The 17,149-nt window shown below is 38.9% G+C and overlaps 1 protein-coding gene across 1 annotated transcript in view; it reads right to left on the bottom strand.

The window, feature by feature from the left end:
- Positions 1–13,676, bottom strand: part of LOC103595934 (chromosome unknown open reading frame, human C9orf41) — a 49,715-nt gene extending 36,039 nt beyond the window's left edge. Inside the window, exons 1-3 of the mRNA XM_008579472.1 lie at positions 13,636–13,676; positions 4,127–4,322; positions 3,117–3,280 (exon numbers count right to left, since the gene is read on the bottom strand). Coding sequence (XP_008577694.1) covers positions 3,117–3,280; positions 4,127–4,315 — 353 coding nt within the window. The 5' untranslated portion in view covers positions 4,316–4,322; positions 13,636–13,676. The remainder of the gene's footprint in view (positions 1–3,116; positions 3,281–4,126; positions 4,323–13,635) is intronic.
- Between the last annotated feature and the right edge of the window lie 3,473 nt (positions 13,677–17,149).

Raw genomic sequence — 17,149 nt, 5'->3', positions numbered from 1 at the left:
GGGGGGGGGGGGGGGGGGGGGGGGGGGGGGGGGGGGGGGGGGGGGGGGGGGGGGGGGGGGGGGGGGGGGGGGGGGGGGGGGGGGGGGGGGGGGGGGGAGAAGGCTAATGTGAATAAATCGTGAAGAATATTTTTACTATATACCCTTAGTCTAGGGGGGAAAAAATTGCTAGCAAATTCTGAGCTCCCTTTAGTAGGCTTCTTTTTCATAGAGGTACGGATGTAGCAAGTGTGAAACTGTTTCTTTTTTTTAAAAGATGACCAGTAAGGGGATCTTAACCCTTGACTAGGTGTTGTCAGCACCATGCTCACCCACTGAGCTAACCGGCCATCCCTATATGGGATCCGAACCCGTGGCCTTGGTGTTATCAGCACCACACTCTCCCGAGTGAGCCAAGGGCCGGCCCAAGTGTGAAACTGTTTTGTGACAGTAGACAACTGAGCAAATAAGTAAATGTATTGAGGTCGTTGGACGCGAAGGTTCTCAAGTGGGAAAAGGTACACACAGAGAAGAGGAGAAACTAAGGAGAAGTCCTATGAAGCTGGGACTGGAATTGAGTTACCAGTATGAACCCATGATTTCTAGAGAAGCAAATGACATATTATAGTAACAACGAACATGTTCACTGCCAGATCTTGGTTTCTACACTCCATTTCGCACTAAACAGAACCAGGTCCTTGGAGAAGTACTGTGCCAGAAAGTAAGGAAGAACTCAAAAAAAAAAAATTGGGGGTATGCTCAAAGGACATAGGAGCCAACTTGAAGAAACTCTTGTTGGCCAAATCTGAGGCACTTTGAACAATATAAAAAATAACAGGAATGGATTATAACTTCCTGAATAAAATAGGAACCATGAGTCTTTCCTGATAAGTAGTTAGATACATAGGTAGGGGAGAAGGAAAGGCTCTTCCTTACAGTAGAATGTCAGCTGATAACTGTAGAGTTAGAAAGTCACTATTCCACAACCACTATAGCACAGATTGGTTCATGCAAGAATCATCAATGGATGACAATTCTAGGCAGGAGAAAGCCTGAGGACAAGCAGTACATTAATTGCATGGTATAAGGGGGCTGGCCAGTTAGCTCAGTTGGTTAGAGTGTGGTGCTGATAACACCAAGGTTCAGGGTTTGATCCTTGTACCGGCCAGCTGCCCCCACTCCCCCCACAAAAACAAAAAATAACTTGCATGGTCTAAAAGTGTCTTGTCAGAAATTCCTCATTAGTTGTGAGAAAGGAAATACTAACTGAACAGTAAAGAAACCAAATAACGTCTTGACTGGGTGATAAAATTAAAATAATCAACGATGGGCTGACAGAGTTCTGTATATTTCTGGATGTGATATCTTGAAAAGAATATAACAGCAATTGTGTACTATTTCCACTGGGGATATACAACTTAGATCTAATCATGAAGAAACATCAGTCTTAAAACTCAACAAATATTCTATTAAAAAAAAAACACCTTTCTTTTATTCTCCAAAATGTCAATGAAAGTCAAAGAAAGGCCAAAACTGTTCCAGAGTAAAGTCAAAGACATCACAATCAAATGCAATACAATATCCTGGATTTGATTCTAGACAGGACAGAAAAGTAAATGTTAGCAAGAACATAACAGGGTAACTTATGGGATTTGAATACAGATGATAGATTAGAATATCCTTATTCTTAAGAATAAACTCTGAAGTATTAAAATGTAAAAAAGCATGATATATACAAACTAATCTCTCAAATAGTTTAAATAATAATTTGGTGCACATGTAGTTTTAGGCACACACACACATAAAACAGGGGAAAGGAGGAGGAACACAGGAAGAGGAAATGATACCGCAAATGTGGTAAAATGTTAAAAATTGGTGAATTTACATAAAGAGTATTTGGGCGCCGAGCCCGTGGCGCACTCAGGAGAGTGCAGCGCTGGGGGTGCAGTAGCGCTCCCGCCGTGGGTTCGGATCCTATATAGGGATGACCGGTGTGCTCACAGCGCTCACTGGCTGAGCGCGGTGCGGCCAGTCTCAAAAAGGACAAAAAAAAGAATATTTGGGAGGTCTCTGTACAATTCATGCAACTTACCTGAAATTTTGAAGTTCTTTCAAAATAAAAAGTTTAAAAAAGAGAGAGGAGACACACACACACACAAGTATGTATTAAAATTCCTGGAAGGATATGCCCAAACTTAAAGTTATCAATCAATAAGGAGTGGAATGAGATAAGGAAAAGGAGTCTCTCTACAAAGATCCTTTAAATGACAGACTGAATTCCATCCTGTGGTTCTCTTTCAATATATAGCCTCTAAATCATGGGGTCTGTGGACAGAATTCACCGAGTCAATGATGGGGACGAGAAAAAAATTACCTGTTTCATTAACTTTTAAATGGTATTTTTTCTTCAATATGAACGCAGGCAACAAACAATAGTATTTTTAGCAGTATCTGTGACTTTATCACCAATAGAAAGCACATTTATTTTCACTTCATGTTAGCTGCTGAGGTTCCTAAAATAATGTATATATCATTCAGCATTTTCATAATATATTAATTACACTTGCTGCTAGATGGTATTTAATGTGATGCATGATAAAAAGCATGTTATATCACAAATTCACTTTTTATGTATTTTGATAATCATATTTTAAGATAATCATTTTCTTTGTAATCCTATGCATTTTATTTTATTCATTTAAGAAAGTTATTCAGAAAAGCAGACCATGGGTTTCAGACTACCCAAGGGTTACACGACACAAAAAAGTCAAGAGCCTCTGCTCTAAGATATAGATCCCTCATTTGCTTATAAGTGTCACAATAATTAAAAGTAGCTTTTTGCTTTGCCATAAAGCAAATTATAAAAAGATACACATCACTGATAATGAATATTCAATCTAGCCTTCTTATTTAATTTCTAGAGTAATTTCCCATAAATACTAGAGCAAAAATTATTCAAAATACTAACTACAACCTCGCGCAGACAAAGCATCCAATAACAAATACAACACTCACACATGCAAAACACACAGGCTTCCGGCATCTATAAAAGTAAATCAAGACTGTGATATGTCTCATAGAGAAACTCAGTGCTTATACATCTTAAAGAAATTGGTTAAAAACAAGGCACTATTTACCATCTCTCTTTTGGAAAATTTTTTAAAATTTCTTTAATGATTGGCTGGTAACAGGCATCCCGTTCTGCTTTCCCAGTTTCACTCCAGTCTCTTACAAACTGTTTCAGTGTGGATTTTAATTTATCCATGTCAAATGTAGATGCTGGCATAATCTTTCCATTCCCCTGTTTAAAAAATAGAAATCAATTAGCTTCTGAGAAAGTAACAAATTTTGAATATGGTTAAACAGACATACTACTATGGAGCTATACAGGTGGTTTAGTGGATAAATCACTAGCCTCTCACCTCAACCGGGGTTCAATTGCAGCTTGAGATCCTAAATGAAAAGAGTGTGGTGGTCTCACTTCTACCCTCAATAGATTATGGTCCATTAATCATAAAACCACCATATAATTAAGCAGTCTTTGCTCAGGAGAGAACCAGAACTGAGCTGCTATGGAGACCGAACATCCTCTCTCTCTAGGAGAGGGAATAAAGTCCCTCCTGGTCATGGATGGGGCAGCATGGAGAGGCTCACACTGGAGTGGCCCAACTGTATCCATCCTGTGGATACAAAAACAGGACTTCAGTTTCTATTACTGCCAGTCCCTTGAGATGTATAAGTGAAAATAGTTTCTTACAGTAAAAGATGAATATCAATAGATACAAGATACTAAAAAAAATATGAGTTTAGCAAGGGAAATTAATTTTATATAGCTAATAAAGTCGTTTACAAAAATTTAAGTCACTAACCCTATATACAAGAACACTTAGAACACCATGTCGAAAGAGCATCCAAATGCCAACAATTATTTTAGTATTTAAAAAAACAAAATCAGTGAATAAATCCAGTCTCTGCCTTACTGTTCTACTAAGCCTAATCAAATGACTGAACATAAAAGTGAAAACCTTCTCTGAGCAAATGACCTGTGCAAGATTATGAAAATGAAATCCAGAAAGATAAACTAAAGACCTCAAAATATAGAAATTAAATCCTGAAATAAAAACAAATAGAACAAACTTTCACATACATCTTCTCCATACTCTTTATTTTCAAACATGTGTATGCAATCATTCACAATGGTCAGCAGTATTTCTTGATTATGATCAATGCATTTCCGGATCTTGTCCAAGTGAAGAAGAAACTGAGGAAGTAGTTTCTGCTGATTAGCTGGAAGTGATCGAAATTGCCTTTCTGTTCGGTTCACTCGCTCATGCATACTGGTGCTAAAACATAAAAGGTGTTTTTTTAATTGGCAAAAGAATTCTCATCAGAGGCCAATCTTATTTTAAGGTTGTCTTTCTGTACAATTATTCCCTTATTATGTTGGATACTGTCCTACCATTTATAATATTTTGGCTTTTTAAGGGATATCAACTTAGGAAGTTTTTTGTTTTTACTTTATTACAAATTCTTCTCTAAGCAACCAAACAAAAGACAAATGGATTATGACTAGTAAAAGTAAATATCTGTAGCAACGAGAAGAGAAAAAAGAGGAAACATAAAGAGGATTAATGTACAATTAGCTTATTTTTATAATTTCAATTTAAAAACTTAAAATGTTTAGCAAAACCAGCTGAATACTTTAGATTTCTCCATCATTAAAGTAGCAAAATGCTGTTGTGAAATTACTTTAGAATATACACAAAATGTGTTTCAAAATTAACTAAAAGCCAGCAAGCTGAATTTTTTAAAATACCATAAAAGATCTTATATAATAACAAAAGTACTCAGCAAATGAAAAATTGAAATACTATGACTTTATATGACAATATTCACAATCTGCATTGCAAAAGCTTCCCGATAACTCTAAAGGTCACTCTGGGGATTACTCAGTCAAAACCAGAGAACATTTTTAAAAGTTAAATATATACTCTCAATGAGATGTCATTTTACATCAACCATGAGCAAAATTTAAAAGCCCGACTATATCAAATTTGGTGGAAAATGTAGAATAACTAGGCCACTTATACACTGATGGGTACACAAAAACAATTTGAAAAATAATTTAGTGTGCTATTTATGTTTTTTGGTTTTCATCCTCAGTTCCTGGCTCATAACTCCCATAGCCCTTATTCTAATCTTCCCTCACTTTTTTGTCTTGAAGCTGGCCATAAAGAAATTTTTTGACCTACTTTGTCTGACTGTAGGTCATAAGACCCCCGTTTCAAGAGGGGTCCCCTCCAAGAGGAAGGAATGTTGCACAGAGAAGCCAAGAAGAATCTAAACAAACAGGCCTTGCTGGGTTTCCCCACTCAGTCTATTAGTATTAGATCATACCCTTTTTGTCCATGTTTCAGTCACGCCCTGTGAAGAAGCTTCCATAAAAACCCAAGAGGCCTGGGTTCAGGGAACTTCCAGATAGCTGAACACATGGAGGTTCCTGGAGGGTGTCGCACTTGGTGAGGGCATGAAGCTCTGTGTCCCTTTCCCTGTGCCTTGCCCTATGCATCTCCTCTTCTGTATCCTTTGTAATATCCTTTATATTAAACTGGTAAATGTGTTTCCCTGAGATCTATGAGCCGCTCTAGCAAATTAATCAAACCCAGGAAGGGGTTGTGAGAACCCTGATTTATAGTCAGTGGGTAAGAAGCACAGGTAAAACAACCTGGGGCTTGCAATTGGCATTGGAAGTGGGGAACGGCCTTGTGTCACTGCGTCCTCAACCTTTGAGATCTGACGCTGTCTCCAGGTAGTATTGAAAGTGAACTGGAAGACACCCAGCTGGTGAAAGCTGCCGAACTACCTGCTTGCCAGTAGGGAGAAATCACACATTTGGTGTCACAGCCTATTGTGAGAGTTTAGGGTGAAAAACTGAGTTTGTTTCTTCCTCTCATTTAGCATTACCTAGTAAAGTTGAATATGGTACTTGCCTCATGACCTAACAATTATACTCCTAAACATATACTCAAAAAACTCTTGCAAATGGGCACCATGAAACATAATCTTCATCATAGCACTGTTAGAAATAACAAATAAAAGATCTAGAAACAAACCTGAATGGAGAAACTACAGTATATATAATACAATGCAGTGAAATAAATTATAGCTATACACAATAATATGGATAAAACTCAGGAATATAAATATTTGTTGAAAAACAAGCTGCACAAAAATACATAATGTACAATCCATTTCATATAAAACTAAACAATATATTGTTTAGGGATTGAACTATATGTGGAAAAACCAAAAGGAAAGCAAAAAAATGAAAATTCAGGAAGGTGATTTTCTCGGGGGGGAAAAAGGAATAAGGTAATTTAAAAAAACCCCAAAAAACTGGGTAGTAGGTTGATGAGTGTTCACCATATCATTCCCTACATTTTTTATATATAAATATTTATGTATTTATTTTAAATGTTCTTTGGCACTTACTCAATATTAAATGAAAGTGAAAAATACTTTTTTTTATTTGGTTGCCTAAATCTTTCTATTCATCCCAACAACTTTCATTTTCATCTTCTTATGCTAAATTACTTTCTAATTTCTGAACTGTAATAAAGAAGGTCAGAAGTAGTTCTTGACAAAACTTCAGCAAAAACCTGGGGTGTTTTTAGAAGCTTGTATGTGGTAGTTTGATTGGGGGGGGGGTCTCTTAGGGGTGATACGATGAGATCAAGTTGGCAGTGGCGGCTTCATGTTTCCTTTTTCACCCCTGGAGACGACAGTATGTCGTGAGTCAGAAGTCAGAGAGATCTGGGTTGAAATCAGGAGTATGCCAACTATCTGCTATGTGACCCCGAGCAAGTTATTTCCTTCCACTGTGCCCCAACTGTATCATATACAAAAACAAGAAAATAAATAATAATAATAATGATCATAGAAGCTACCATTTATTGAGATTTCATGAATGCCAGGCACTAAACCAAGTCACTAAACATGGATTATTCTGAAAAATATCCGTAAAACCCCATGAGGTGGAATCATTTCACTCCTCTGCTTACCTGATAGGGTTTCACTGAAAATGGAACAAAATAACATACACAGAACACTTAGCACAGAGGCTTAAAACATAGTAAGCACTCAATACGTGGTAGGTATATTTAACTGATATAATACTGTATATTCACTGTGAAAATATGAAAAATGCAGAAAAGTAAAAGTACTCAAGAAAAGAAGACTAATAATCCCTCTTCTAGAGTAAGCCATTCTAACTTTTTAGCATATTTCTGTTTTGTTATTGCTTAATATAGTCATCTAGTACCTTTCCTTTTTTTTAATTAAATATTAACAAATTATAATTGTATATATTTATGGAGTACAAAGTGATGTTATGAAATATGAATACAACTTGAGATGAATGAATCAAGCTAAAGCACATATCCATCACATCAAAGTTATCCCTTGTTCCTCCTTTCTTACTGAAACATTGTACCCTTTGACAAACATTTCCCCATCCTTCCCTGCCCCCAACCCCACTGCTGGTAACCACCATTCTACTCTCTATTTCTATAAGGACTGATTGTTTTAGATTCCACATGTGAGAACATGCAATGTTTGACTTTGTGGCTGGGTTATTTCATCTAGCACCTTTCTACTCAAAATGTGGAACAGCAGAACACTTGGAAATGGTTAAGAATGCAGCATCTCAGGCCCTATCCAAGACCTACTGAATTGGAATCTGCCTTTTAACAAGTTCCACAGGTAATTCATATGCACAATAAAGTCTAAGAAGCATTTGTAATTCTCCATCTTTAACACAAGAATTTTCCCAGATCAAAAACAAGTTCTCAAATACATATAATGCAAGGACTATACTGGCTGTTCATATCATTCCATCTTATGCGATCAAAATTTACTTAGCTATTTCCCAACTATTGGGCATTTAGATACTCTCACCTGCCTATACTCTTTGCATTCAAAATCTATGTATATTTTAAGGAAAAAATTGGCATAAATTCCCAAAGGGAGAATTACCAGGTCAGAAGTGTAGGTATTTTTAAAGCTCTTGATACAAAATGACTTTCAGAAAGACTATCAATTTACATTCCTATCAATAGAGCATGACACTGAAAGGAGCCATTTAAAGTGACCACATTTACTGTCCCTCAACAGAACTGTCTATACTCACCACCTCTCCTAAGCTTCTATACCCCATGGGATTTTTGGGAAAATCACTCTCTTTGGATTCCCCCGTGCATTTCCCTTCCTCAGCAGGTTAAAATAGAATTTGTTATGCCATTTCTTCATATTAAAAAAAAACCAACACAATGAAGTGGCCACAATAAATTAGGCAAACAGCAGAGCTGCAAGAGTTTACAATTCATTGTCAACAAATTTCCCTTCCTCAGCAGGTTAAAATAGAATTTGTTATGCCATTTCTTCATATTAAAAAAAACCCAACACAATGAAGTGGCCACAATAAATTAGGCAGACAGCAGAGCTGCAAGAGTTTACAATTCATTGTCAACAGGTTAAACAGTCTCACAGAACTTCCTTCCTAGTATTCCTGGGGACTAGATGCCCCACCACCTCCCTCTCACCACACTTCAAAACTCATACCCAAACTGAACCTAGCGCATGCCTCACAAAACTTGCACTCCTTCCTATACAGCTAATACCTACGATACACCATAAATGCACCCAAGTCAAAAACTAAGGAGTCATCCTAAAATGCCTCTTCTCTTAGTCCCACAATCAATAAGTCCAGGATACTTTTTGATTCTGCTCCATAAAACTATCCGCAAATTACCCTGTCTATAATGCTCTACCTCAGGCCCCACTATGTCTCTAAAGATTACTGAGAGGCCTGCTACCTATGAGTACTGTTCCCAGCTGAATGCTGTCCCCAGCCTAACTCCTCCCCCACCTCTAATCAGATGAATTCTTCTAATACGTAAGTCTCATCTTTGTCACTGCTTAATCTCCACATTTCAACATATGGAAAAAGCAAGCAATAAATGTTCAGTTCCTCTCCCAAGGCACCACTTTTGGTTCTCCATGGAGACTATTTACTACCACAGTTGCAGGGGGTTGAGGTGAGTTATGGATTGTTCAGAAGAGCTGTCAGGTGATGTTGCAGAAGTGAAATAACTACACAGCAGGATGAGATACAGCATACATATCTCTTAACCCCTAGTTTCTTTTTTTTGTCTTGAATTTGTTATGCCATTTCTTCATATTAAAAAAAAACCAACACAATGAAGTGGCCACAATAAATTAGGCAAACAGCAGAGCTGCAAGAGTTTACAATTCATTGTCAACAAGTTAAACAGTCTCACAGAACTTCCTTCCTAGTATTCCTGGGGACTAGATGCCCCACCACCTCCCTCTCACCACACTTCAAAACTCATACCCAAACTGAACCTAGCGCATGCCTCACAAAACTTGCACTCCTTCCTATACAGCTAATACCTACGATACACCATAAATGCACCCAAGTCAAAAACTAAGGAGTCATCCTAAAATGCCTCTTCTCTTAGTCCCACAATCAATAAGTCCAGGATACTTTTTGATTCTGCTCCATAAAACTATCCGCAAATTACCCTGTCTATAATGCTCTACCTCAGGCCCCACTATGTCTCTAAAGATTACTGAGAGGCCTGCTACCTATGAGTACTGTTCCCAGCTGAATGCTGCCCCCAGCCTAACTCCTCCCCCACCTCTAATCAGATGAATTCTTCTAATACGTAAGTCTCATCTTTGTCACTGCTTAATCTCCACATTTCAACATATGGAAAAAGCAAGCAATAAATGTTCAGTTCCTCTCCCAAGGCACCACTTTTGGTTCTCCATGGAGACTATTTACTACCACAGTTGCAGGGGGTTGAGGTGAGTTATGGATTGTTCAGAAGAGCTGTCAGGTGATGTTGCAGAAGTGAAATAACTACACAGCAGGATGAGATACAGCATACATATCTCTTAACCCCTAGTTTCTTTTTTTTGTCTTTTTTTTTTGTCTTTTTTCGTGTCCGGCAACGGATCGCAACCTTCAGTGTCGCACCCGTACCGGACCGGGACCGGCAACGGGATCGCAACCCTCGGTGCTGCGCCCGCACCTCGCTCAGCCAGTGAGCGGGAACCGGTCTGTATGTGGGATCTGAACCCTCGGCGGAGCGCCGCCGTGCTCCCAAGCAGCGCACTGTAGCAGTGCGCCACCGGAATGGCCCCAACCCCTAGTTTCTTAATGGTGTGCAAAGCTGTCAGTAACATACACCCACAGAGATGCTCTTAATAATAGGTGGGGTCTTACCAAAGTGGAGAACATAGGTCCAGTTCTCCTTTCTGAACTATTATAATTGGGGCTAACTTCACTATCCTGGAAATGCTTATACTATCAATATGCTTTAAAGCAGGGGTGGACAAACTATGGCCTATTGGCTATTTGGTCATTTTTGCAGTCTTACTGGAACACAGCCACACCCCTTTGTTTACACATTGCCTACTGCCTGGCCTTTTTAAGAAACTTTGTCAACCTTTTTTTTTTTTTTTAAAAGATGACTGGTAAGGGGATCTTAACCCTTGACTTGGTGTTGTCAGCACCACACTCTCCCAAGTGAGCTAACCGGCCATCCCTATATAGGGATCCGAACCCATGGCTTTGGTGTTATCAGCACCAACACTCTCCCTAGTGAGCCACGGGCTTGCCCTTCAACCCTGCTTTAAAGGAATGTTTACAAACATCAGACTCTCCTTCGTTCTGAACTAAGTCTGCATCAGGAGGCCACATCGTCTGGTGGAAAAAGGGAAAAGTACACTCAGTAGCCATTTTTCCTCAAGGGTATCTCTACCTCCAGCTGTCTCTAGAAAGATGGTGTCAGCAGTGACCCCCAACTCTCAATTTAGCCACCTTTCATCAGGGTGGCACCACACTGAGTCTGGGCCGAGGGCCAGGGTCATAAACTCATTCCTCTGCACTAGCTGAACTGCTCTAGGAATCCAAACAGGAAAACATACCTTATCAGAAGTAAAGCTTATTGCAATTCATTTAAAATCTTTATTAAATACCTAAGGTTAAATTGGTCTTACTAGTATCACTCCTTTCTAATGCAGGGTAAAATTTTAGTGAGCCATTTTGGATTTCAGGTCAGACTTCCATAATTTGATTGTATAACCCCTGGGCAAGCTGCTCACCTCTTTACAAGCCTATCTCTCATCTGTGAAGATGAGCTCTAAATCTCAATTTTTAAAATCCCACCCTAACCATTACTTCTAAAAGTAGGAATCTTCTTATTTGTATTTTGTGTGTGTATGTTTCTTTTTGTTTTTTCTGAAAGTAGGAAGCTTTTGAAAAGACTTCTGATTTTTCAACTATAGTATTTCCTATGTGCTGGGGTATCTTCATTCATAACAAGAGTAGTTTTAAGGCTAACAGTTTTGCTATTCAGCACGAATAGGCTTATACCCATTTTTACCTTAATCAATGTCATCTAAGCAAAATCTGTAGGAATCACAAAATCGGAACCTATTAGAAAGGAAAAACATTAATCAAAAGACATTTCTTGACCGATGATCTTTAAATTTCCTTTAAATGTCACTGAAAGACATTTAGCAGTAAAACCAAACCCTCCAAAATTTGGAAGTACTTGCTAAATGTCTAAAACAGAATTGCCCATCATAACTTACTTTGATGATGAAAAGGCTTTTATCTGCACTGTCCAATACAACAGACACTAGCTACATGTGGCTACTGAGCACTTGAAATATGGCTGGTGAGACTGAGCAACTGAATTCTAAATTTTTTTTTTTTTTTTTTTTGTCCTTTTCCGTGTCCGGCAACGGATCGCAACCCTCAGTGTCGCCCCCGTACCGGACCGGGACCAGCAACGGGATCGCAACCCTCGGCGTTGCTCCCGCGCCTCGCTCAGCCAGTGAGCGGGAACCGGTCTGTATGTGGGATCCGAACCCTCAGCGGGAGCGCCGCCACGCTTCCCAAGCGGCGCACCATCGCAGTGCACCACGGGGCCGGCCCTGAATTCTAAATTGTATTAAATTTTAATTAAGTTTAAATCTAGCCAGATGTGATTAGTTGCTATAGTATTGGGCAGTACAAGTCCAAGAGATCATAAAATGTTGGAATGTAACAATCCAGAGTGTTTTCTGCTATACAATTCTTTCCCTACTCCTACCCTTTAAGTGACATTTGTAAAAGCATATTTTTGATGTCACAGTATTTTCATAACAGGAATTTGAAGTGTTTCAAGAGAGTACATACAAATAAAAAGGATTTTTTTTTAAGTGAAATTTTCCTCAATCATGTTTACCACATTAATGTGGAAAAGAAGTGACAGAGTACAGGAAACAGTATCACAACCAGTAGGATATGCACAAGCACCCTTTTCTATATTGCCACGCTTCAGTCTGAGTTCCAGGTCAAACACTTCCCCACCAAAGGCCAATCCAATACTTAACCATAAATATCAATTTTAAATTGGTCCTATTAAAACTAACTACAATTACACACATCTAATTGGGTCCACTATACTCCCAAAGCATTTCCCAGTATTCCCTCCAGATTTTTCAATAGTAAAATGTGTAAAACTGTTCTGCACCTACCACTCTTACCTGTCAGCTGCCTCACCTCACTGTATGGTTCTTCCAGGCACAATTTTTGCATCAAATTCAATTCTCTGGGGTTCTGCCCTCCTCCTTCTGGTGCCTACGAAATCTGGAGAAATAAAATACCCTAACCACAAACCCCTCTTGGGCTCCATAAGTAATGCAGTCCCTTGGTTCCTATTCCTGGCCTTAATTAGTAAATTATTTCATCAAGATCTTTGAACTCCAAAAATTCCTGTCACAAATGTAATCAGATTCTAAATAACTTTAAAGTTTTATTAAGCAAGCTTCTAAATTCAGAACAGTAACAAACTGTTTTAACCATCAGTCAAAAATTGAAAGACCATCTGGGAATGATGAACGTATTTCTTTCTTACTACTTGTTTTATTTGTTAAAAATATAGCTTCAACAATATATGCCAAGTCCTGGTGACATAATTACGGATCACTCCCTGTCCTTGAAGAGGTCACAGTCAAGCAAGAGATTTATATACATAAACAAAATAATACAAATGAGATAAACACTTTCTTAAAGTTTGCATAAAGCACTGTAGGAGCCCACCCAAGCGAACAGGTTTATCTGCATAGGGAGTCAAATCTGTCTAATTCCAATTGCAGCCTCAGAACAGCCACCAGTGGACTCTCAGATCTCTTAAATGAGAAAGTGTTATTTTTATCTGAAAATCCAGTTGATTAAATCCCTTTCTGATTTTGGAGTTGTAATTTTGTGATTAAACTTTTTAACATCTATCTAGAAGAAACGTGGAAGTTACGAAGTTGTACTGTGAAACAGGAACACAGTTAACAAGAACTCGATACACACTTGCAGAATAAAAGAACATGAAGGCGACTCTTACTGTACCTTCTCTGATTTCCTTCCTTAATAATCACCAAGTTTTAGAACATACTGGGACCCCTCCGTCCTTAAACACCCACCAGTTGAAGACACTGAGCAGCACATCATTCAATTGCTCACCACAAATGTGCATGTTACGTTCAAAGCACCAAGGGGGTTGGGGTGAAAATCTTAACTGCTCTTACAAGAACCGGCAGCAGTTTGGGAAAACACATCCCACGGCATCCCACGTGTAGGTGAACTTGGGCTCTCCACATGGTCAGCTTGGAGGACATCGAGAACACACACCGCTCACACCCAGCACTTCCGAAATTGTTAAATCGTGACTTCGGTCACCCCCACCGGCCTCCAAGCCAGACCTTTAATGGAAGGCACGAGCGGTAGTCTGATCCTGAGGTCAGAAGGCACAGGCTGAGCAGGAGACGGAAACTGAAGAAACAGAGATACTAAGTGATCATCATGGGGCCACACAGTAAGTTATTGGCACTGCACCCACCCATGTCTTGTGCCTGTCAGTATTTGGTTATGAATCTGAGTGTACTTTTCAAATGCTATGCTATTTAACATTTATTTATCATTTTACATTTTCAAATTGTTTTCCCTGTTTTGTCACCTTATTTGTTCCTTACTTCCACTCTTTGAAGGGGGTGTTATTATCTTCCTTTAACAAATGATGAAGCAGAGAAGTTAATTTCCCTGCCCAGGGACACATAAATAACAGAGCTGGAGTTCATTCACTCAGTTACTAATGCTTTTCAGCAAATGCGTTCATTGCCTCCTTTGTGTCTTGCACTGAGCTGAAGGGAGCTAGAAGCTGCGGAAGTATGTCTTCTTATTCTTGCTTTGCCACATACTAACTCTGTGGCCTGTCTGAAAAATTACTTGAAGCCTCAACTGTATTATTTCTAAAATGGACGTATTACCCTATTTACAAGGTCATTGAAAGGAATAAATCAGAAAAAGAGTATGAAAGGCCTGGTGTATCGGCTCAATAAATGTTAGTTTTCTCCCCTCCTTTCAGGTGTCTTTAGAATAAATTTTTAGCTTTGTTTTAAATCACTCTTCTTAGAACTTCCTCGACCTAACTTTTTTTGCAGTGAGTTTCCCTTATAGATACCTTTCCAAATCACAAAACCATTTGGGCTGAAAGTTTTGGACTTTTTTCATCAGAAGGAGGTCAGTTAATCTCCAGGAATTGTCTGAGTCTGGTGAGACAGAACACTCACATATACAAGTTACGTGAAGTGCATATATTGTTGCCTTGGGTTGAATGTCCCCCCAAAACTTAATCCCCACTGTAACTGTTGAGGGTGGGAAATCCTATTATGGTCATTGAAAGGTGAGGCCTTGAGGAGGTGATTAGATTCTAGCACTGTGCCATAATGAATAGATTAAAAATGGTGGTCACGGGTGTGGTTTGGAGGGCTTTAAAAGGAGAGTGAATGAAGAGGTTAGTGTCTCTCTCTGCTCTGCCATTTTCTGCACTGGGTCACTGTTGCCTCCACCAAGACCCTCACCAGATGTGTTCCCTACACTGTGGACTTCCCAGCCTCTGAAACTGTAAGCAATACATTTTGTTTTATAAATCACTCAGTTCCAGGTAATTTTGTTATAAACAACAGAAACGGACTAATACAATTATTTACAGATACACAGCAAGGGACAACAGAAGCATTTTGATTCCTTGTGAGCCACTCCCTTGAGGGTCAGGAAAGTTGCCCAGGGTGGATGGAGTCTCATCTGTGTGCACCCCACTTGTAGTTGCACTGCAGCTGAGAGGCCCTGGAAAGCAGATCACCTTGGGTTTTATATCCTGGAAATAGCATGACACACTAGGCTGTCATGATGCTTCTAGGATATAAATGATGAAGGCCATCCTGTTTCTAGGGAGGACTGGAATGGAGTCTGGGCCGTTCCAGCCAGTGCCTCCTTATCTCAGGATATTGCATTCCCAGCATAATCTACAGTTATTCTTAAGAACTACAAGTGAGAGAAGGGGGAGATCCCCATACTGGCCATCTGCCAAAAAAATAAAAAGAGAAAAGGGGGAGAACTGGGTTAGTCCAAGGCCACTTCGAGAGCTGTCATGCAAAGAGTATAGCAGTTTTTTATGAAACTGAACATGTGGTTACCATACAATCCAGCAACTGCACTCTTGGACGCTTATCCCAGAGAAGTGAAAACACACGTTCACACAAAGACCTGTACATGAAAGTTCGTAGCAGCTTTATTTTTAAATGCCAGAAATTGAAAATAACCCAAATGTCCTTCAGTGGGTGAATGGTTAAACTGTGGAACATCTATATAGCGTGGAATATTACTCGTCAATAAAAAAGAATGAGTTGTTGATATATGTAATAACAGATAAATCTCAAGGGAATTATGCTGAGTGAAAAAAAGGCAGCATCAGGCCGGCCCGTGGCTCACTCGGTAGAGTGCGGTGCTGATAACACCAAGGCCACGGGTTCGGATCCTATATAGGGATGGCCGGTTTGCTCACTGGCTGAGCGTGGTGCTGACAACACCAAGCCAAGGGTTGAGATCCCCTTACTGGTCATCTTTAAAAAAAAAAAAAAAGAAAAAAAGGCAGCATCAAAAGGTTACATACTTTATGACTGCATTTATGTAGCATTCTTGAAATGACAGAATTACAGACTTGGAGAATAGATTAGTAGTTGCCAAGGGCTGGAGGTGGTGGAGAGGAAGGGCGGTGGCTCAAGGCAACCTTGTAGTAGAACTGTTCTGTATCTTGACTATAGTGGTCACATTTCACATCTACACATGAGATAAAATTGTGTAGAAAATAATATACATGCTCACATACGTACCAATGAATACATATCAAACTGGTGAAATCTGAATAAGTTCAATGGATTATATAATATCAGCTTACTGATTGTGATATTGTACTTAAGTTATGCAAGATATTGCCACTGGGGGAAACTGGATGAAGTGTATATGGGATCTCTCCAATTTATTTCTTACAACTGCATATGAATCTAGAATTATCTCAAAATAAGAAGTTTTTAAAATTACACATAAATATGTAACGTCTATTTTATTCTTATAGACGTATTTTTACATTTAAACTCAGAAGAAGTTTCTCAGTAAATTACTTTTCTCATTAAAAAAAAAATTTGAATTATGGAAAATTTCAAACTTAAATAAAATTAGGAACAATAATATAAGGAATCCCTAATATTATACTATAACATTTCACCCAGTTTCAACAATTATCAAGAATTTACTAATCTTGTTTTATCAACCTCACTTTGTGGTTTGTCTATTAGATTTTGCTGGGGTATTTTAAAGTACTTCCCAGACGTTCTGTTATTTTTCCCATACAAAGTACGGTGTGCATCTCTAAGAGGAATTTTTAAAGATAACCACCATGCCGTTATTATCTCTATTAACAAAATTAATAATAAGTTCTTAATATCATCTAATACCCAGTTCTTATTCAAATTTCCCCAATTGCCCCAAGGATGTCTTTTTTTTCCCCCCTTCTTATTTATTTATTTATTTATTTTACATTCTAAAATGTTGCAGAGCAGTTGCGGAGTTGGGGGAGAAGGGAAGGCACGAGAAATAGGGTGGGAAGAGACAGAAGTTGGGGGGGCGTGGACGAGGCCCGTGGCACCCCCCTCAGTCCGGCACCAAAAATATCTTTTTATAGTTTTTAAAAATCAGAATCTTATG

Source organism: Galeopterus variegatus, unplaced genomic scaffold (assembly GCF_000696425.1).
Source record: "Galeopterus variegatus unplaced genomic scaffold, G_variegatus-3.0.2 Scaffold1891, whole genome shotgun sequence".
NCBI lineage: Eukaryota > Metazoa > Chordata > Mammalia > Dermoptera > Cynocephalidae > Galeopterus > Galeopterus variegatus.
The sequence above is the reverse complement of the archived record's forward strand: the minus strand, read 5'-3'. Positions and strand labels throughout refer to the sequence as shown.